The sequence below is a fragment of the Bombina bombina genome, chromosome 11, assembly GCF_027579735.1.
Source record: "Bombina bombina isolate aBomBom1 chromosome 11, aBomBom1.pri, whole genome shotgun sequence".
NCBI classification, from domain to species: domain Eukaryota; kingdom Metazoa; phylum Chordata; class Amphibia; order Anura; family Bombinatoridae; genus Bombina; species Bombina bombina.
The window spans coordinates 39,743,408-39,766,836 of record NC_069509.1 but is presented as its reverse complement, the minus strand read 5'-3'; the positions used below and the strand labels follow the sequence as shown (position 1 = coordinate 39,766,836).

Below are 23,429 nucleotides of genomic sequence, written 5' to 3'. Positions count from 1 at the left end.
GTGCTGTGACGGCTAGTACAATGTCAGCGGAGGTCACACAGAGCATGAGTGACCCGTCATTGACTTTGGGATTGCGCTCTGCTGTTTGTTTGTTGCAGGTTTGGATATAACACCCTTAGGGGCTCTGAAATATACTCAATAGTTTAGCTATATTAATATAATGAGAAATAAATGTAATGTTTTCTTTATATGGTAAAAAAGCAATAAAACATAAGTGTTCCTTTAAAGGGACAGTCAAGTCCAAAAAAAACTTTCATGATTCAAATAGGGCATGTAATTTTGAACAACTTTCCAAGTTACTTTTATCACCAATTTTGCTTTGTTCTCTTGGTATTCTTAGTTGAAAGCTAAACCTAGGAGGTTCATATACTAATTTCTTAGACCATGAAGGCCGCCTCTAATCTAAATGCATTTTGATAGTTTTTCACCACTAGAGGCCATTAGTTCATGTGTTTCATATACATAACATTGAGTTCATGCACGTGAATTTACAGAGGAGTTAGCACTGATTGGCTAAAATGCAAGTCTGTCAAAAGAACTGAAATAAAGGGGCAGTCTGCAGAGGCTTAGATACATGGTTATTACAGAGATAAAACCAATATTAATATAACTGTGTTGGTTATGCAAAACTAGGGAATGGGTAATAAAGGGATTATCTATCTTTTAAAACAACAATAATTCTGGTGTTGACTGTCCCTTTAAATGTTGATTAAGAGAGAGTATCCCTCCAGTACCATTGATATGGACAAATACACTTTATGTATTGTACGTGTATAACTCTGCACAGTACTTAACGTTTCATTTCGCCAAATCTATTTTATTTTTTTATTCTTCTTTTACAGCGGTCTTGGTTACATTGCAGGGTCAAAGGTGACAAGTGCTGCAGGTGGCAATTGGCATTGGGCACTACGGGTGAGTCAGATCCTGGATTTAGTGCGTGCACTGGGAATTGAATGAGCAGCTGGTTACATTATACAGAAAAATAACAATACATTTGTGTAATAATGTATGTGCGTGTAAACAGAAGGGCTGGTTTTGTTTCATACTCTACTACTTTATATAATATCAAAAATAATATATTTAGCTGAACCACTTACCACCATAGCGACGTATTAATGAACAATGCTGTTTCACATAAAAAGAAAGTCTAAGATGCCGGAACTATTTAATCAAGTTATTGGGCCCCATTTATGATCGTCCTGAAATGCTAGTTAAGTCCGCCACTATTTAGCCTTTCTGCCACTATTTAGCTTCTCCGCCACGTTAAATCATCCCCTCTGCCACGTTAAATCATCGCAATCCGATTAGATCAGGATGATTGACAAGCCCTGCTCTAGTGCTATTGGTTGCGCTAGCGAAGGGGGGCGTGGCTGTACAAGCAATTGAAGTGCAGTGATCTCTGGCTGACATGAGTCTGACCTTTGGGTGCAGGTGACCCCAGGTCTTGGGCTGCTGGCTGTGCTTCTGCTGCTCTTCATTGTGAAGGAGCCAATCCGGGGAGCTGTAGAGAGGAAAACGGACCGACCCCTCACCCACACCACCTGGTTAGCTGATGTGAAGGCTCTGAGTAAAAAGTAAGTTTTACAATGTATCCTGCTGCGTTTCTGCTGTGCCTACATGATGTATTTTCTCTTGTACTATTGCTTAAGTTTCTTTTCTATCAGTTCCAGTTTTGTACTTTCCACCTTTGGTTTTACGGCTGTGGCTTTTGTCACCGGTGCGCTGGCCCTCTGGGCTCCCACTTACCTCATGCGCTCACGTAGAGTGATCTACCGTAACGAACCATGTCTGACGCCCATTTGCAACTATGACGACAGGTAAACTGGTAGCTTATCTTGCCAAATAAGTAAATATTAAAAAAGTTTTTTACACTGCTGATCCCTACAAATAATTATAAATAATGCTTCAATAATACATAAATAACTGCAGATGAATTCTGATTTTTTTCTATTTTTATTTCTCACTATTGCTTCCACTTCACTCTCTATATCCCCCCCCCCCCCATTCCTCCCCTTCTCCCTCTGCAGTATGATTTTTGGTGTCATTACATTGGTGACAGGCCTCCTTGGAGTTGGCGCCGGTGTGGAGATCAGTAAACGTTACCGTAAAGTGAATCCCAGAGCAGACCCGTTAGTCTGTGCTGCCGGGCTCCTCAGCTCTGCCCCCTTTTTATTCCTGGCTGTGGTCTGCGCAGAGAAGAGCCTCGTTTTGACCTATGTGAGTGACATCGTCTGGCATCTGCCCAATTGTGACACCACTTTCTCTATTTTACTGTCCAATGCAAAATATCCTTTCTGTGACAAGTGTCTCTGTTCACTTCCTCCAGATTTTTATCTTCATTGGTGAATTGCTGCTGTCCCTAAACTGGGCCATTGTAGCTGACATCTTGCTGGTAACATTTCATCTGATTTTATTATTATTACCATCATTTATTTGTAGAGCACCAACAGATTCCGCAGCGCTAATGTCTTGCAGTCCTGATGCATGTGACTTTATGTGCCCAGTGTCCTGCGGCTGTTTGTATGCTGAGTCTGAGCTCCTTGGTTAAAGGTTAATGAATGTTTCTTCTGACCTAATATTTGATCAATTATCCCTTTTAACCATGTTAGTATTTTCTAATAGAAAACTGAATAGTCTAATGTTTTAGAACGTGTCATTTTTGCATTAGTGTCCCTCTGTGTTTTTGACCCCGATAATGGGGTCAGATTTGTAACCTCTTGAGACGCACCACAATGCAGCTTTAGAGCAGGGCACATACAATGATTGGTGGCTATGTGCATATGCCACTCCTAATTGGCTCAAAGGCGGTCTCCTGCTTCATTGTGTTCTGGCTCCCAAGCAGAACTTTAAATGACCACTAAATAAAGTAGAACTGATGAACTAACAAATACACAATAGAAAGACAATGCAATAGCAGAAGAATAAATTCTGGCAAATTTCAAAGTTTATCCAATTTTCCCTCCCCCTGTATCATGTGACAGCCATCAGCCAATCACAAAATGCATCTATGTATATACTGTGCACTTTTGCACATGCTCAGTAGGAGCTGGAGCCTTAGAAAGTGTGAATATAAAAAGACTGCACGTTGTGATAATAGAAGTAAATGAGAATGTTTGTGGGTTGTTTTTTTTTTTAAATTACTGCTTTATCTGAATCATGGAACTTTAATTTTGAGTTTAGTGGCCATTTCATTATTATTTGCAGGAGTTAAGCACATAGTTGCCAAGGGACTATTATGCAAAAATGACATGTAAGTTAGAGCAGTTAATTTTTGCATTAGCTTGTCCCTTTAAGGGATATATACCGTCTAGGAACAATATGCTTTTAATGAAGACATTTTGGATCATCATATTTTATGGTTTTATCAACTTACAGTAATATTTACAAAGCCTGTTTTTGTATGTGCTCTGCCGTAATGTTTCCCTTTTCTTAAAAAAAAACAATGATTTTTTTTCCAGTACGTAGTGATCCCAACAAGACGTTCCACAGCGGAATCCTTACAGATTGTGGTGTCACATTTACTTGGGGACGCTGGAAGCCCTTATCTGATTGGGGTGGTAAGTGTCACAGTTTATAAGTGAGGCGTTAAAGGGACATGGAAGTGGCTTGAGCCTAAGATAGGCTGCACCTACCCAAAAACATAATATTTAAATACTACCTTCGATATGACCGTTATCATTAAGATTTATAGCCTATGATAATTAATTGGATCAGTTTATTTCCTGATTAAAGTGTATCTATCATTTATTTAGATGCTCCTTTAAAAAAAAAGATATATATAAAAGCAGAAATACATTATGTTTAATTGCACACATTAATTTTATTATGGCATTCAGAAGTTTGCATTTTGAACACTAGAGGGCAGTATAAACTTTGACTTCTCAATCTTCTGCTGTAGGACTGGGACATAACAACAAGCACTTTATCACCTGTCTGATTATAACCTTCTATTTAACTCTTTGGCTGCTAGAGAGGCAGGGTTAAAGGTTCCTCAAATGGTTATACTTTAATATCATTTTTTTTAATGTATTAGTTTTAAAAATTGTCAACACAACTTAGATTTGAATGTGACCATTCTAACCTGTTTTGGTTCCTCAGATCTCAGATCAGATCCGCAAAGGGAAGCCGGACTCCTACCTGCTGAAGTTCCGCAGCCTGGAGTATGCACTTATGCTCTGCGCTTTTGTGGGTGTAATCGGAGGGGCATTCTTCCTGGCCACTGCCATATTCATTGAGAAAGACCGCAAGAAGGCAGAGCTGTGTACGCAAGGTTTGTTCCTAGTCAATACTATAAACTATATGTGCGGCTTATGATTTCTTGCTCGGTGCATCATCTTATAACAGTCTGTAGGTACCATTGAAGAGAGAGTCTAAAATTACATGCCCCATCTGAATTTTGACTAAACAACTTTCCAATTTACTTTCATCATCAAATTTACTTTTTTCTCTTGATATTCTATATTGAAAGCTACACCTAGGTAGGCTCATGTGCTAATTTCTAAGCACTTGAAGGCTGCCTCTTATCTCAATGCATTTGATAGTTTTTCACAGCTAGAGGACGTTAGTTTATGTATGCCATATAGATAAAATTATGCTTACACCCGTGGAGTTTCTTATGTAAGGGCACTGATTGGCTAAAATGCAAGTCTGTCAAAAAAAACTGAAATAAGAGGCAGTCGGCAGAGGCTTAGACACAAGGTAATCACAGAGGTAAAACGTATATTAATGTAACCATGTTGGTTATGCAAAACTGGGGTATGGGTAATAAAGGCATTATCTATGTTTTTAAACAATAACAATTCTGGAGTAGACTGTCCCTTTATATAAATCATTAAAATGTCAGTGGTGAGCCCTGCAGTCAGTGTGAAATATAAATTTAGTGCAGTATCATTTTTAGGTAATTTACCATTTTTACGAAGGAAAAAAGAAAACTTATAGATGTTGTTGAGAAATTACTATGTAATTAAGAACTTACTTTGCAGTACTTTATGCAGAGCTTTCCAAACTTTTCATCTTGGTGACACACTTTTTAGACCTACATCATTTCGTGACACAGTAAAACAGTTGTACTAGCAAAAAGGAGGTTAAACTAACTTGTTTTAAGAGATACGGACACAAACATAAATTATATAATAACTAAATGTATTTACAAGTAACAGTATGTATGTGCAAGAATTAAAAAAAAAAAGTTTATAATAACTACACCAATAACTACTTACTATTTTAATGGGATGTTTGAGGTTGATGGGATGAACACAATTTCTGAATATTTGGTGGAATATTAGATAAAGACACTCGCATTTTATCATCAAGCATTTTTAAGCTTCCACTTCCTATCCATATATCAAGAGCAGGAGCAGCAATGCACTACTGGGAGTTAGCTGCAAAAAACCCCAGACTGACTTCTGACTTCAGCTCAGCGTTTAAGCTGCCGCCTTCAGAGCTCGGTGAGTCCGATTGACTACTGCCAACGCTGTAAACACACTGCTGTCCCACTCACTGACTATACATGCAGACACAAGCCAATTAAGGAGACTACATGTGCAGTCAGGAGCCAATGTGCCGCCAAAGCCGCCAATTTGGAATAGTTTCAGATCCCACTGAGCTGTGCCAATAGGTTAAGATGATCTGTGACCCCCTAGGTATCAATCACGTGTCAACCATGTGATATGCGTAGCAGGCAGGCAGAAAGTCAGAAACCCAAAAAAATATTTTACAAAAATTAAATTCAAAATTTTTTATGCTGAAGCAGGGACACACCTACACACTGCTGCCGACACACTAGTGTGTCCCGACACACAGTTTGGAAAGCACTGACTTTATGGGAATAAACTGCGCTGTGTAAAGCATATGAGGGCTTGAGGGTGGGTGGGGTGTACTTATGCAGCTGTTATATGATGGGTGCAGGTCAGTGCAATAATAATACCCACTAAGGCAGTTGGGTGGAGAGAACTTAAAGTGTGGGTAAATCTGTCTCCAAGCCGTATTTCCCGCACGGCTATTGGCTAAGAGGTGGAAACGTCACCTCTCAGCCAAATAGGGAAAATAGTGTTCTTCCGGTGGGCTGCCTTAGTATTCAGAACGGCAATTGCTTGGAACAAATAAAGGAGCCTTCAACATGAAGTATTTTATACTTCATGAATGAAAATCCCCTTTAATTTGTACCAATGGTAAATCCTAGCGTTTCACAAACGCTAGGATTTACCATTACATTAAATGCAAATTGTAATTCTCTTTAAAATGTTTTTTATGCATAGTAAGCACGCTTTCATTATATGTAACTTTTTTCCATTGTTTCAAGGGGTGACGAAGTAGAAATTGTAATATTCAGAAAACTGAGTGTGTAACATGTCACACAGTGATTGCTTGATCATTGCAGGAGCATGTTTTTATATATATATATATATATATATATATATATATATATATATATATATATATATATATATATATATATATATATATATATATATATATATATGTGTGTGTTGATCAATGAAGGGAGCAAAAAGTAAACCTAATCCTGCAACCCCTATTAAGCAAGTCAAGTACAAAAACCGGACACCTCTCCTTTAAGAACAAATCAGTGTATGCAGCACACTTACAGTAGAGTAAATCAAAATAATATTTATTAGGGCAATAAAAAGCCATGATTAATCACCTTCTGTAAATACCCTCTTGATTTAAATCTAGTTTTCAGATCATCTGAAAAAAATCTAAAAGCTTGTTTCAGATGAGCAATTCCTTTTTGTTGTAGGAATTGCCTTATTGGTATAGCATTCATTTTGTGTCTTGGGTGATGACTGTTGGCCTCTAATAATGTATTTGCTGATGTGTCCTTACGATATGTTTCAGTATATAGGCTGTCACCTTCTCGTATAATTTTTAAATCAAGAAAGGACAAGGAGTCAGTGAGTTTTGGAAGACGCCGGTCCTGGCGTTAGGGGTAAGAAACAGAGGTCTGCATGCTTAATACCAAGTCAGAGTTGGCGAGTCCCTGTGAAAGATCTGGTGGTCCGGTGAGCTTGATCTCTAGGAGGAGTGCTATTCTGTATATGCATCCTGATGATTTAACAGATAATTCCCTTTCATTAAGAGGAGAGGCTTAGCCCTGTATCGTTATATACGAACTTCTACTCCTTGTGGATACATTGAGTGATATTTCATGTGGAACTTTAGCAGATTGCTGGTTACTTTGTGTCATATTATATGACTATGATATGTTAAGACTTGTAACACTGATACCGGTATTAATTATTCAGGGAGCCCTGATATAGGCTCAGTTGAATTTGTCTTTTATCGCCCTAATAAATCTTATTTTTTTTATTTACTCTACTATAAGTTTGCTGAATACACTGAATTGTTCTTAAAGGAGAGGTGTCCGGTTTTTGTATTTGACTTGCCTTATAGGGGGTTGCACGATTAGGCTTACTTTTTGCTCCCTTCTTTGATCAATTTAATCATTTAAACTTCCTTCACCAGCATCGACACAATTATTTATATATGTGGGGTCCTGTCCCTAGCTACTTATATCCCCACTAGCTGGTTATAGATGATAGATTTATTTATTTATATATATATATAGAGAGAGAGAGAGATGAAACACAACATTTTATTAAATGATTCAGACAGTGAATATAATTTTAAACAACTTCCCAATTTACTGTTCTCTTATTTAAAAGCATACCTAGGTAGGCGCAGGAACTGGGAGCTAGCAGCTGATTGGTGGTTGCAAATATATTCCTCTTGTCATTCCTCTTGTCATATGTTCAGTAGGGTACCAAGATAATGAATCGAAATTGATAATGAAAGTCAATTGGAAAGTTGTTTAAAATCATACGCTCTATCTAAATGATTTAAAAAAAAAAATGTTGGGTTTGATTTCCTTTAAAATTGCATAATTAAAAAGTGTATAAAATAAAGACAATGTAATAACACTCTTAATTTTAAATAAACAGTTGATTTTTTCTCTTGCAAGGTGTATCCAGTCCACGGATCATGCATTACTTGTGGGATATTCTCATTCCCAACAGGAAGTTGCAAGAGGACACCCACAGCAGAGCTGTAATATAGCTCCTCCCCTAACTGTCATAGCCAGTCATTCTCTTGCAACTCTCAACAAACAAGGACGTTGTAGGAGAGAGTGGTTAAATATAGCTAGTTTATTTTCTTTAATCAAAAGTTTGTTATTTTTAAATAGTACCGGAGTTGTGCTATTTTATCTCAGGCAGTAAATAGAAGAAGAATCTGCCTGAGGTTTCTATGATCTTAGCAGGTTGTAACTAAGATCCATTGCTATTCTCACATATGTCTGAGGGGATTACACAGATGAGGTAACTTCAGCGAGAGAATGGCGTGCAGTTTATTCTGCTATCAGGTATGTGCAGTTATAATTTTTTCTAGAGATGGAAAATACTAGAAAATGCTGCTGATACCGGATTAATGTAAGTTAAGCCTGAATACAGTGATTTAATAACGACTGGTATCATGCTTACTCCCAGGGGTAATACCCTTATGATATTGCAATATAAAACGTTTGCTGGCATGTTTAATCGTTTTTATATATGCTTTGGTGATAAAACTTTATTGGGGCCTAGTTTTTTCCACATGGCTGGCTTAAATTTTGACTAGAAACAATTTCCACTGTTGTAGTATAAAAGTTACAGTTGGTGCAGTTAAAATTACAAACTGTGACATCCAGCTTCCCTCAAAGGCCCTCTGAATGCTATAGGACATCTCTAAAGGGCCCAAAGGCTTTCCAAAGTCGTTTATTGGGGAAGGTAGGGCCACAGCTTGCTGTGGCAGTTGGTTGTGACTGTTAAAAAACGTCTATTTCGTTTTTTTTTTTATCCGTTTTTTGAACTAAGGGGTTAATCATCCATTTGCAAGTGGGTGCAATGCTCTGTTAGCCTATTATACACACTGTAAAAATTTCGTTTGATTTACTGCATTTTTTCACTGTTTTTCAAATTCTGACAAAATTTGTTTCTCTTAAAGGCACAGTACCGTTTTTTATATTTGCTTGTTAACTTGATTTAAAGTGTTTTCCAAGCTTGCTAGTCTCATTGCTATTCTGTATAAACATGTCTGACATAGAAGAAACTCCTTGTTTATTATGTTTAAAAGCCATGGTGGAACCCCCTCTTAGAATGTGTACCAAATGTACTGATTTCATTTTATGCAATAAAGATCATTTTCTGTCTTTAAAAAATTTATCACCAGAGGAATCTGACGAGGGGGAAGTTATGCCGACTAACTTTCCCCACGTGTCAGACCCTTTGACTCCCGCTTAAGGGACTCACGCTCAAATGGCGCCAAGTACATCTAGGGCGCCCATAGCGTTTACTTTACAAGACATGGCGGCAGTCATGGATAATACACTGTCAGCGGTATTAGCCAGACTACCTGAACTTAAAGGTAAGCGAGATAGCTCTGGGGTGAGACAAAATGCAGAGCATACTGACGCTTTAAGAACCATGTCTGATACTGCCTCACAATATGCAGAAGCTAAGGAAAGAGAGCTTCAGTCAGTGGGTGATGTTAATGACTCAGGAAAGATACCTGATTCTAATATTTCTACATTTAAATTTAAGCTTGAACACCTCCGCGTGTTGCTTAGGGAGGTTTTAGCTGCTCTGAATGACTGTGATACCATTGCAGTGCCAGAGAAATTGTGTAGACTGGATAAATACTTTGCAGTGCCGGTGTGTACTGATGTTTTTCCAAATACCTAAAAGGTTTACAGAAATTATTAATAAGGAATGGGATAGACCAGGTGTGCCGTTCTCTTCCCCTCCTATTTTTAGAAAAATGTTTCCAATAGACGCCACCACACGGGACTTATGGCAGACAGTCCCTAAGGTGGAGGGAGCAGTTTCTACTCTAGTAAAGCGTACTACTATCCCTGTCGAGGACAGTTGTGCTTTTTTTTTTTTTAGATCCAATGGATAAAAAATTAGAGTTTACCTTAAGAAAATATTTATTCAACAAGGTTTTATCCTACAGCCCCTTGCATGCATTGCCCCTGTTACTGCTGCTGCGGCGTACTGGTTTGAGTCTCTGGAAGAGGCTTTACAGGTAGCGACTCCATTGGATGACATACTTGGCAAACTTAGAGCACTTAAGCTATCCAATTCTTTTATTCTGATGCCATTGTTCATTTGACTAAACTAACGGCTAAGAATTCTGGTTTTGCTATACAGGCGCGCAGAGCGCTATGGCTTAGATCATGGTCAGCTGACGTGACTAAAAAATCTAAGCTACTTAACATTCCTTTCAAGGGGCAGACCCTATTCAGGCCTGGTTGAAGGAGATTATTGCTGATATCACTGGAGGAAAAGGTCATGCCCTTCCTCAGGACAGGTCCAAATCTAGGGCCAAACAGTCTAATTTTCGTGCCTTTCAAAACTTCAAGGCAGGTGCGGCATCAACTTCCTCTAATAATAAATAAGAGGGAACTTTTGCTCAATCCAAGACGGTCTGGAGACCAAACCTGACCTGGAAAAAAGGTAAGCAGGTAAAAAAGCCTGCTGCTGCCTCTAAGACAGCATGAAGGAACGGCCCCCTATCTGGGAACGGATCTAGTAGGGGGCAGACTTTCACTCTTTGCCCAGGCGTGGGCAAGAGATGTTCAGGATCCCTGTGCGTTGGAAATTATATCCCAGGGATATCTTCTGGACTTCAAAGCTTCCCCCCCAAAAGGGAAATTTCACCTTTCACAATTATCTGCACACCAGATAAAGAGAGAGGCATTCTTACACTGTGTACGAGACCTCCTAGTTATGGGAGTGATCCATCCAGTTCCAAAGGAGGAACAGGGACAGGGTTTTTACTCAAATCTGTTTGTGGTTCCCAAAAAAGAGGGAACCTTCAGACCAATTTTGGATCTAAAGATCTTAAACAAATTCCTCAAAGTTCCGTCGTTCAAGATGGAAACTATTCGTACCATTCTACCCCTGATCCAGGTGGGTCAATATATGACTACAGTGGATCTAAAGGATGCTTATCTTCACATTCCGATACACAAATATCATCATCAGTTTCTCAGGTTTGCCTTTCAAGACAGGCATTACCAGTTGTAGCTCTTCCCTTGGGATTAGCTACAGCCCCAAGAATCTTTACAAAGGTTCTAGGGTCGCTTATGGCGGTCCTAAGGCCGCGGGGCATAGCAGTAGCCCCTTATTTAGACGACATCCTGATACAGGCGTCAAACTTCCAAATTGCCAAATCTCATATGGACGTAGTACTGGCATTTCTGTGGTCGCATTGGTGGAAAGTGAACGAGGAAAAGAGTTCTCTATCCCCACTCACAAGAGTTTCCTTTCTAGGGACTCTGAGAGATTCTGTAAAAATGAAAATTCACCTGACGGAGTCCAGGTTATCAAAGCTTCTAAATTCCTGCCGGGTTCTTCATTCCATTCCGCGCCCTTCGGTGGTTCAGTGTATGGAAGTAATCGGCTTAATGGTAGCGGCAATGGACATAGTGCCGTTTGCACGCTTACATCTCAGACCGCTGCAACTATGCATGCTCAGTCAGTGGAACGGGGATTACACAGATTTGTCCCCTCAACTGAATCTGGACCAAAAGACCAGGGATTCTCTTCTCTGGTGGCTATCTCGGGTCCATCTGTCCAAAGGTATGACCTTTCGCAGGCCAGATTGGACAATTGTTACGACAGATGCCAGCCTTCTAGGTTGGGGTGCAGTCTGGAACTCCCTGAAGGCTCAGGGATCGTGGACTCAGGAGGAGTCTCTCCTTCCATTAAACATTCTGGAACTAAGAGCGATATTCAAGGCTCTTCAGGCTTGGCCTCAGTTAGCAACTCTGAGGTACATCAGATTTCAGTCGGACAACATCACGACTGTAGCTTACATCAACCATCAAGGGGATTCGAGAAGTTCCCTAGAGATGTTAGAAGTTTCAAAAATAATTCGCTGGGCAGAGATTCACTCTTGCCACCTATCAGCTATCCATATCCCAGGTCTAGAGCACTGGGAGGTGGATTTTCTAAGTCGTCAGACTTTTCATCCGGGAGAGTGGGAACTCCATCCGGAGGTATTTGCACAACTGATTCATTGTTGGGGCAAACCAGAACTGGATCTCATGGCGTCTCGCCAGAACGCCAAGCTTCCGTGTTACGGATCCAGGTCCAGGGATCCCAAGGCGACACTGATAGATGCTCTAGCAGCGCCCTGGTCTTTCAACCTGGCTTATGTGTTTCCACCGTTTCCTCTGCTCCCTCGACTGATTGCCAAGATCAAGCAGGAGAGAGCATCGGTGATTCTGATAGAACCTGCGTGGCCACGCTGGACCTGGTATGCAGATCTAGTGGACATGTCATCCTTTCCACCATGGTCTCTGCCTCTGAAACAGGACCTTCTACTTCAGGGTCCTTTCAACCATCCAAATCTAATTTCTCTGAGGCTGACTGCCTGGAGATTGAACGCTTGATTTTATCAAAGCGTGGCTTCTCCGAGTCAGTTATTGATACTTTAAGACAGGCACGAAAGCCTGTCACCAGGAAAATTTACCATAAGGTATGGCGTAGATATCTTTATGGGTGTGAATCCAAGGGTTACTCATGGAGTAAGGTCAGGATTGCTAGGATATTATCTTTTCTCCAAGAAGGTTTGGAAAAAGGATTGTCAGCTAGTTAAGCGTCTGGCAGATGTTCCAGACGTTCAGGCATTTTGTCAGGCTTTAGTTAGAATCAAGCCTGTGTTTAAACCTGTTGCTCCACCATGGAGCTTAAACTTGGTTCTTAAGGTTCTTCAAGGAGTTTCGTTTGAACCTCTTCATTCCATAGATATCAAGCTTTTATCTTGGAAAGTTCTTTTTTGGTAGCTATTTCCTCGGCTCGTTGAGTCTCTGAGCTATCTGCCTTACAATGTGATTCTCCTTATCTGATTTTTCATACGGATAAGGTAGTCCTGCGTACCAAACCTGGGTTCTTACCTAAGGTGGTATCTAACGTGAATATAAATCAAGAGATTGTTGTTCCATCCTTGTGTTACACAATCTGGACGTGGTCCGTGCTTTAAAGTTTTACTTACAAGCTACTAAAGATTTTCGTCAAACATCTACTTTGTTTGTTGTCTACTCTGGACAGAGGAGAGGTCAAAAGGCTTCGGCAACCTCTTTTTCTTTTTGACTAAGAAGCTTAATCCGCTTAGCCTATGAGACTGCTGGACAGCAGCCTCCTGAAAGGATTACAGCTCATTCCACTAGAGCTGTGGCTTCCACTTGGGCCTTTAAAATGAGGCTTCTTTTGATCAGATTTGCAAGACGACGACTTGGTCTTCGCTTCATATTTTTTCAAAATTTTACAAATTTGATACTTTTGCTTCTTCGGAGGCTATATTTGGGGGAGAGGTTTTACGGGCAGTGGTTCCTTCCATTTAAGTTCCTGCCTTGTCCCTCCCTTCATCCGTGTACTTTAGCTTTGGTATTGGTATCCCACAAGTAATGGATGATCCGTGGACTGGATACACCTTACAAGAGAAAACACAATTTATGCTTACCTGATAAATTTATTTCTCTTGTGGTGTATCCAGTCCACGGCCCGCCCTGTCATTTTAAGGCAGGTAATTTTTAAATTTAAACTACAGTAACCACTGCACCCTATGGCTCCTCCTTTCTCGGCTTGTTTTCAGTCGAATGACTGGCTATGACAGTTAGGGGAGGAGCTATATTACAGCTCTGCTGTGGGTGTCCTCTTGCAACTTCCTGTTGGGAATGAGAATATCCCACAAGTAATGGATGATCCGTGGACTGGATACACCACAAGAGAAATAAATTTATCAGGTAAGCATAAATTGTGTTTTTTCCAGACAAATGTATGTTTCCCCATTTGCCGGCCCCCTGTATCATGTGACAGCCATAAGCCAATCACTGACTAGTATACATATACCCTATGAACTTGTGCACATGCTCAGTAGGAGTTAGTACCTCAAAAAAATTGTATATAAAAAGAATGTGCAAAATTTGATAATAAAAGTAATTTGGAAAGTCTCTTAAAACTGCATGCTCTATCTGCATCATGAAATTTTGACTTTAGTGTCCCTTTAATGCAATGGGACAATGTTGGGATCATTTCCTTTATGGAGTCCACTTCTAACTAAAGATAACATACCTGCTAAACTTGAATATCTACAAATGACACATACCAGACAAAGCTAACTTTTTATTTATTATTAATTTCCGTAATTTTCTTAATGATTTTCCCCAGGTGTTATTGAATGTGCAGATAGCGAGGATGATAAATTTGTGATACCAGTACAGGGAAAATCCACCACAGTACCAGCATCACATGTCCTGATCTAACAGCTACCAAATCCCTTCACCAGGAAAGATGGAAGAAAGATAAAACATCTCAGTCTTATGGTCTCTTTCTAAAAATGTGTGATTGATTTTTTTTTTTTTTTTGCAACTAAAACTTGGACAACTTTACATTGGTGATTGATTTGTGCAGGGACATTTCCACAAGACCATATATCTTCCTTTTCTACACTTGCACTATAGCAGGACATCTCATACTGTTTAGAAACCGAAGATGGAACAGGAGAATGAAAGTTACAAGATCAGGACCTGCATCCATATCCTGGTTCCTCCGTACCAGGGACATTGTGTTACCTAACAACTAATAAATTATTTGATGTGCAAATTGTATTAACTTTGCCATAAAGCAGAAACTTCTCCCCTCCCATAAACTGTTTTTACACGGTTATGAATAACTGTCTGACTTACGATGCCAAGACACATATTTTAGTTAGCCATAATCATAAGTTTTTATATAAAGACTGACATTTACCTAAATGGGACACGGACCTCCCAAACTAATGTTATGACTGAATAAGCGGGATCAGAAAATGTAATGAAGCTATACCACCCTGAATATCGGTGTTGAATGGAGATAAAAGCCCAGGGATCTGATCACCTAATTGTTTGCTGTATCTTGGGAATGGTGTCAGTTTTTCCGAGACTCAAGCTTATTTAATGTTTTAACATAAATAACTCAATGGTGTTGATTTTTTACCACAATTTGTTGATGCGACAAATTTTCATTGAAATTTGTTTTCTATGTGAATCTTTTTTTATGGTATACAAACACTTTTATACAACTGCTAAAATTATGTTTGAGCTGCTAATAATAACAACATTTATTGAATCTTGATCTGTGTAGGTTCTTAAAGAAATCAGTTTTATGCTAGAGCTTGATAAATCACAAGGTCCAATATCCTACAATTTTTTTTTGTCCCCTAATGTTTAAATTATTCTACCTATATCTGTATGCACAGACCCGTGCCTGGCTTCTAAAAAGTGTTTATCTAGTGATACTTTTTGCTGGTTGGCTCCCAAGTTTGTCAAGCCCTGGTTTATGTTATGTTGTTTGATTCAGCAACACAAATCTAAAACACTTTGTACACTCTGCTACTCCCACAGGCAGTGGTAATATTGGGTCTTCTGGGTACCTGCAGTTAGGAGCAAAGTTTCTTGTCTACAGATTACTGCAGCAAGTTCAGACATGTTTTAAAATATTTCATTATTTATCAAAGGTTTGTTATTTGCAATTTTATTGAGATTTTAATTAAAGATCCATTACCTTTAGTTTGCTGGATTTTTATTATATTTATTATGAAAATGGAAGATGACTCTATACAATATCTACAAATAAAAACAGGGTAAAACATAAACTGATAATCAAACGTAAATATTTAATCAAATACTTGTCGTGTGGATGTTTTTTGTTAATTTTGTTTGGTTTTTATATAGTTAGAAAATAGTGAAAATGGATTGTTACTGCATAGCCCACTGTTTTAGATATGTGCTCCCTTAGTTTTCCACACATTGTACCAAACGTTTCCACTCTCCATTCACACTGTATAGTGTAGCCACACCAGAAGTGACTAGGGCGCTATATAGGCAAGCTCCTCTTGGTATTCCGTTGTGTTTCAAAGGTATAGGTTTACCCTGTTTTGTGGTATTTTTTGTGTTAGAGGAGTGGTGCTGGCATTAATTTCAATTATCCAAAGAATTTGTGAAACTAGGTTCCACAGAAGGAAAAATGCTTGGGTAGCACTCTTAAGCCCAGACTAATGTGAGGGCAGAAAAATGAATAAAACATAACCTTTATTGGTTCTTGTTAAAAGATGGGTGAATAACATACACTATTAAAATCCCTATCATGAGCAAGATGGTTATAATTTGTGAATTAGTCTCTAAGTAATACTGTCTGACCTTGTTTAGTATTAGTATAGTAGAGACAATATAGTAATAACGTAAATTGCTATATGTTTGATCAGTTATTGTGGCAATAATAATATTCACTATAAAATTAAAGGCTTAATGGCACAGGGCTGTGGGTTCACTAATCAAAAGTGTGGGTTCTTTCTTGTAACCTGAAACAAACTCTGTTGCTTATAATAATAGTGTATTGAATTTTAGAATTGCTCTATCAATGCCATTTATCACAGCTGTTATATTTGCCTTAGCAAGGATATCAATTTTGATGTAATCTTGGTACCTTGTGAACTATATATAAAAATAAGTAAGGGGTGGTTGTTCTGGGTATATGTATGTTTGTGTGTTAAATTTACTCAGAACAATTGTTTCCATTGATTTATTTATTATGGTCCTAATAGTGTGTTTTCAATAATTTATACATATAATTCATAGTTATTTCAACTTAGTAATGTTGTTAATTATTAATATTAACAATATTTCCCCAAATAATAATTCCAATCGAGATTTTTCTCTTTAATTTAATAAATTAGCAACAATTGTTAAGAAACCTAAATTGCTCTGATATTTTTAAAATCACAATTGGGACCCAATCGTCCCATGGAAGAGAGGGGTTGCACGGGACGATGGGGTCCCAATTGTGATTTTAAAAATAGAGCAATTTAGGTTTCTTAACAATTGTTGCTAATTTATTAGTTATCGCCCAGTCATATGGGCTAGTAAGGGCATACCGTTACAACACACAAGATCCGTTACCCAAAATAACATCTGATATCACAACAGTTTTAGACAATTGGGTGGCGGGTTAACTGCAAATGTGCAGAGCTGGGTCAAGGGTTAAATTACTAAATTGCAAAGCTATTACACAAGGCGATCAGTATTTATGAATTTACAAAAGCCAACAATACAATGTGTATGTATGTAACAATTCGAATGATTAAGATAATCTTAGGTTAAAAATAGAAATTGTTAATATTCTAAGCCTCTATAGCCAAGAATTGGCAGCATATTATAGCCTGAAAATACAAAAGACGATATAAAATTGGAAGCTTAACAATACAAAGCAACCAAGTTACGCAGTCAGATTGGTAGTATATGATAAGCTACAATAGCTTACATGGAAGAGCAATTGGCAACATACTATAGCCTGAAAATATAAGAGGAGATATATAAACGGAAGCCCGAAATACAAAGCAACTTAGTTGCGCAATCAAGTTGGTAGCATGTGACAAGCCACAATAGCTTACACGGAAGAGCAACAAATGCTCAAGGTAATTTTGGAGAATAAGTGTGGCAAATTATAGGACTGCCAATAATAGAAGACATTTCAGAGCTAATAGTATTTGATATATAAATTCAAGAGAAAAATCTAGATTGGAGAACTATCAAATAATTATTATTTGGGGCAATATTGTTAATATTAATAATTAACAACATTACTAAGTTGAAATAACTATGAATTATATGTATAAATTATTGAAAACACACTATTGGGACCATAATAAATAAATCAATGGAAACAATTGTTCTGAGTAAATTTAACACACAAACATACATATACCCAGAACAACCACCCCTTACTTATTTTTATATATATAATTCACAAGGTACCAAGATTTCATCAACATCAAATCGACTATCACTGGCGAGTGTTTCCAAATTCCTATTTTTTTCAACTGTAACTCATCTTTCACCGTTTATCTTATGGAGTGTATATGCGGCCTCCAATATGTAGGCCGCACCTCCAGAAAACTGAGAAACAGATGGGGTGAACATCACCGCAACTAAAAATTGTAGAAAAAATAAAATTAAACACAGCATACCGAATCACTGTCTAACCAAACACAATGGAAATCCATACATTTTCACATACATTCCCATTGATTTTATTCCAAAGAGTCCTGACTACAATAGACTTACTAGACTCAGACAGCGTGAAACATACTGGATCTATCGACTGAAGACCCTTCATCCCCAAGGGTTGAATGCCAACCTGGATCTAGCAGCCTTCAATTGATAGATATTTACAGCCGTTATTTTGTCCGATATAAAATACCAATACATTCTACAACATCCACAAGTCAGACACACTATTGAAAAATAGGGTAAAACAACACTCCCAAATGGTATTATTATTGTCCTTTCTTTTGTCACATCTACTTGATGTGAAAAGAGTGAAACCAGGTACTGATTGTAAGTTTTCTATTATTCCATATTTCACTATATATATATATATATATATATATATATATACACACACACACGCACATATGTGTATACACACGCACGTGCGTATATATATACACATACACACACACACACATACACATATATATACAGTACATATATACACAGACACACACACACACACACATCTGTATACACACACGCACATATATATATGTGTGTGTATACACACATGTACAATATGTATATATATATAAGCACACACACACAGTTATTTTACAAGGGATATGCATACATATAAACTTTTCTGTTCATTGAACTATTTATTTTTTGTATAGGCATCCCAATGTACAAACATATCTTTTTTAGATTTTAGAATGTTCATTCTATTAAAATATTTTATTGAGTTCAAACATGCATCAACCCATTATAACTAATCACTTCGGGGCTATACAAATAGCTATTTCCAATACAAAATAAAAATCTTCAATTTTCATATTCACAATGCAAACAACAGGTTAGAAGTTCTGATTCCTATCTAGATTCTGATTATCCAATGAATTATATTATTTATTTTTTTCTTTTTATAAATAAATAAATATATATATATTATTTAAAAAGAATAGTGTTCACCACACAAATTAACACGTGTTTATACAATAACCATGAAAGCAAACAAAGTGACAATCTATACAAGCTTCCATCTTCTATAAGAATTTAACTTTTTTCAATTGCTTAAATACAAACAACAGGTTTAAAACTCATTCTCCCATTCAAAATTTCATTTTGAATTACTTTACTTCCCACATACACACTTTTTATCTGTCAACCTTTTTAACCAAATATATTCTCTTTTAAATGCAAAAGAATAGCATCTATTATAACAAACAATCTAGTGAGGTTATATATGTAACAAATGGCAGTAAACACAAAGTGACAAGATTGCTTTATTTCACTTATTTTCATTTTGCAACTAACAGGTTAAAAGCTTAGATTCCCACATATATACACATTATATTTCAACCTTGCTAATTAGTAAAAAAATTTAAATTGTAACAGCTGGGATCCTGTGCTGGTTCCACAGCTGAATGCACACAAATGTTTTTCTATTGGATCACATATCTGATGACAACTTCCTCTTTTGATACACAAATGTGTATAAATTGCTAACAATTGTTAATGATGACATTCACTTTTTTATCTGATGAAACAACCCTTGTAGGTTGAGAAACGCGTCATAAAGTATTAAAAGTCATTTTTATTTGAAGTTGTCTGTGTTGTGGTTCATCCATACCAACTGAACAACACACATAAGATTACTCCTTTGCAGCACCCGAAGTCCAGACAACAGGAGTCAAACACCAAGTTGCAACTAGGACAAGTGCCTTTGGAGCCTGGCTCCTACAGTGTACTAGCCACTGTTAAGTGCTAGCCTGCTCTCTTGCACTGGTCACAGTACAGTGCCACACCATCTGGTAAGCATAATACCTACTTTTTTCTGTACCTGCATTCCAGACGATATCACGCTATTGTGGCGCCCTCTCTCTATTCTTCTTCAACAGTTGTTCCACACTCTCTGGGATCAAGAGGAGCAGCCTGATTCATTATTCCTTTCAAGAGGACATCTTTATTCCTTATTTACCACCAGCATATGGACAGTAAACAGGACTAACACGGTAGACCTGATCTACTATATCAAAAGTACAATATTTGGTTTTACATTGTATATTGTTTTCCTTTTCAAACATCAGCGCTCTTTTATATCCCTTTATTGGGATATTTTCAATTGATATCCTTGCTAAGGCAAATATAACAGCTGTGATAACTGGCATTGATAGAGCAATTCTAAAGTTCAATACACTATTATTATAAGTAACAGAGTTTGTTTCAGGTTACAAGAAAGAACCCACACTTTTGATTAGTGAACCCACAGCCCTGTGCCATTAAGCCTTTAATTTTATAGTGAATATTATTGTTGCCACAATAACTGATCAAACATATAGCAATTTATGGTATTACTATATTGTCTCTACTATACTAATACTAAACAAGGTCAGACAGTATTACTTAAAGAGACAAATTATAACCATCTTGCTCATGATAGGGATTTTAATAGTGTATGTTATTCACCCATCTTTTAACAAGAACCAATAAAGGTTATGTTTTATTAATTTTTCTTTTTTCTGCCCTCACATTAATCTGGGCTTAATAGTGCTACCCAAGCATTTTTCCTTCTGTGGAACCTAGTTTCACAAATTCTTTGAACACTGTATAGTGTGTCCCCTGCTCTAGAAGCTAGAAATAGGTACATACTATCGCTATAATAAAGTACTCAATTATATCAAAGCATTTTTTTACTGCACTAATTCCAGCTTGTAAAATTTTACTGAGGAGCCACAGTACATTGTCACATCTGAGTTGGACATGGCTAAGTGAATTTTTTGTTTAAGCCCAATGTGGGATGTAAAAACATCATTACAAACATTAGCACAATAATAAATTGATCCAACTCTGGCGAACATTTTATTACTGCACGAATATATTCTTTATCCTTATAATATTGTTAAGATATTTTCTAATTTAGCACATGATGCTTCATAGCAAACCCCTTTCATTTATCAATTTAGGTTTTTAGTTTGTGTAAAAAAAATTTGTACAACTTTACAGTACTCTTCTCAGTGTATTGCAGGCCGCAGTGTCAGAAACGCAGCTCCTCTGAAAGTAGGATACGGAATTACTGACATCTAAATATTTTCCTTATAGAAGCGAATTATTCTCTCTGCAAAACGTGTTTTTATAAAATCCACTGTAATACTCTAAAGCTTTGAGGGTGCAATAACTGAATTTGATGTATAACAGTCTGTGTTCTCTGCAGTAGGCCAGCCGCAGCTTGCTCTGTGCTACAGTAACCTTGCTCTTTAAAGGCTTCTTACAGCCTGTATATGTTTAACCCACAACCACATCCTACTGTAAATAACCGAATTCTGAGCCTTTTCTCGCACTTAACTCTATAATTTGGATAAATGTGTAGATGCTATTTGTTAACAAAAGGAATAGATCACCCCCTCATACTTGTGTATGCATTTTATTCACTGCAACTGTGTGCTCATAAAATTCAGTTTGCACAGTGGGATATAGAAATAAAGTGTTATGTATCCGAGCCTGGTGCTCATAGCTTTGTATTTAGATAAATTATGTATAATTACTGTAGCTGATTTCCTTCTAATATATGTAAAATGCCTATTTGTTATGGTGTTTGAGGGCTACAGATATGCTAATGTCAGGAAATCTAATATATATATCTGTGTATACGGTATGTACAGGTCTATTCAAAATTAAGGGTAGTGTCAAATATGCATGAAAATCATTAAATATGGTACCCGCTATGCAAACATCATGCATAATGGTGTAAACAAGACAGGTGTTATTTACTTATGCGATACCCCCCCCCCCCACATGTTTATTGTTGCAGAAAACAATGTGGGCTAATCATTTCCCACCTCAGGCAGCTCTAGTGTCTAGAGTTGATATTCAAATAACGTATAATGTATCTCGGATGCACAGGTCTGAACCAATCGCGATATACAAATTCTGCATCTATTTGCTGAAGAACTCTATTGTATACAATGAAGCAAGCAGAGCCAAGTCAGTGGCACTCTCAGAAATGTACCTACATGCATATGTGACCCTGCAACATCAGTTACATATACCTGTACCAAAAAAAGCAAAACAAGCCTGAATAAATGCTACTTTAATGTGGTTCTCTTGCAAAGAAGTTATTGCATATGGTTTTCACACAAGTGTACAACCTTTCACATGATTTATGCATAGCGCTGAGAAGTCTACCTGTGTATATGTCCACAAGCCTGATTTATTAGTTGCATGCAATTTTAAACAACTTTCTAATTTACTCCTATTATCAAATTTTCTTCATTCTCTTGGTATCTTTATTTGAAAAGCAAAAATATAAGTTTAGATGCCGGCCCATTTTTGGTGAACAACCTGGGTTGTTCTTGCTGATTGGGGGATAAATTCACCCACCAATAAGCAAGTGCTGTCCGTATACTGAACCAAAAATTTGCAGGCTCCTTAGCTTAGATGCCTTCTTTTTCAAATAAAGACAGCAAAAGAATGAAGAAAAATTGATAATAGGAGTAAATAAGAAAGTTGCTTAAAATTGCATAATCTATCTGAATCACGAAAGAAAAAATTTGGGTTCAGTTTCCCATTAAGTGTAACTCCCATTACCCATAATCCCCAGTCATTCTTTGCCTTGTACATCAGGAGGATATGCGTAGATGGTGTCTGATGAAAATCAAGTATTTAATCCTTTAATGGGTACTTTTCCCTGCAAGCAAGGATTGGGGCAATGCTGTGTCCATGTAATCCTCTTTAGTAAGAGTAATGGTGGATATTAGCAGTTGGAGGCCGGTGAGGTAGTCCTTACTTTAACTCCAACAATGTATGCTACCCCTGATATAGAAAACCAGGGTTGGTTACTCTGTTTTTCTTGTATCTTCAGGTCACTGTCATCGGTCGGATGAGGCTCACAGACCTGGATCTGCTGTTACTGCTCCACAGCAGAAGACCCTGGATGGTAAGTCCTTTCTTATTTACTTCATAAAGACAGGAGTATGTATCTGTGGAAGGACTGCAATATTATTCAGGGACCTAGTGGGACCTGCTACCCTCAGGGTTTGTATTTTCATTATATATCCGCTGTTTAGGGATATTTTGCGGCCGAGCAGCTATATACATATATTACACATATTTAGACATATACATACTTGCATACATATACATTAACCCCTTGAGTGCTAACGGCGGGTCTGAGCCGTCGCAAATTGTCTCAGTCAGGTGCTAACGACGGCTCAGTGCCGTCGCTAGCACTCTCCCACCTTGAGGGAGATCTGGGGGCTCCTACCCCGTTGATCTGGCCTGTGGCAGGCATCGCCGGGGCTTCACATTGTGCACAGTGACGTCACGTGCAATGACGTGACTT

General features: G+C 37.8%; 1 protein-coding gene across 1 annotated transcript in view; it reads left to right on the top strand.

Annotated features, from left to right (window-relative positions):
• Positions 1-15,607, top strand: part of SPNS1 (SPNS lysolipid transporter 1, lysophospholipid) — a 52,976-nt gene extending 37,369 nt beyond the window's left edge. Inside the window, exons 6-13 of the mRNA XM_053694815.1 lie at positions 843-912; positions 1,432-1,574; positions 1,665-1,817; positions 2,028-2,217; positions 2,327-2,392; positions 3,459-3,557; positions 4,099-4,270; positions 14,229-15,607. Coding sequence (XP_053550790.1) covers positions 843-912; positions 1,432-1,574; positions 1,665-1,817; positions 2,028-2,217; positions 2,327-2,392; positions 3,459-3,557; positions 4,099-4,270; positions 14,229-14,323 — 988 coding nt within the window. The 3' untranslated portion in view covers positions 14,324-15,607. The remainder of the gene's footprint in view (positions 1-842; positions 913-1,431; positions 1,575-1,664; positions 1,818-2,027; positions 2,218-2,326; positions 2,393-3,458; positions 3,558-4,098; positions 4,271-14,228) is intronic.
• Positions 15,608-23,429: the final 7,822 nt, after the last annotated feature.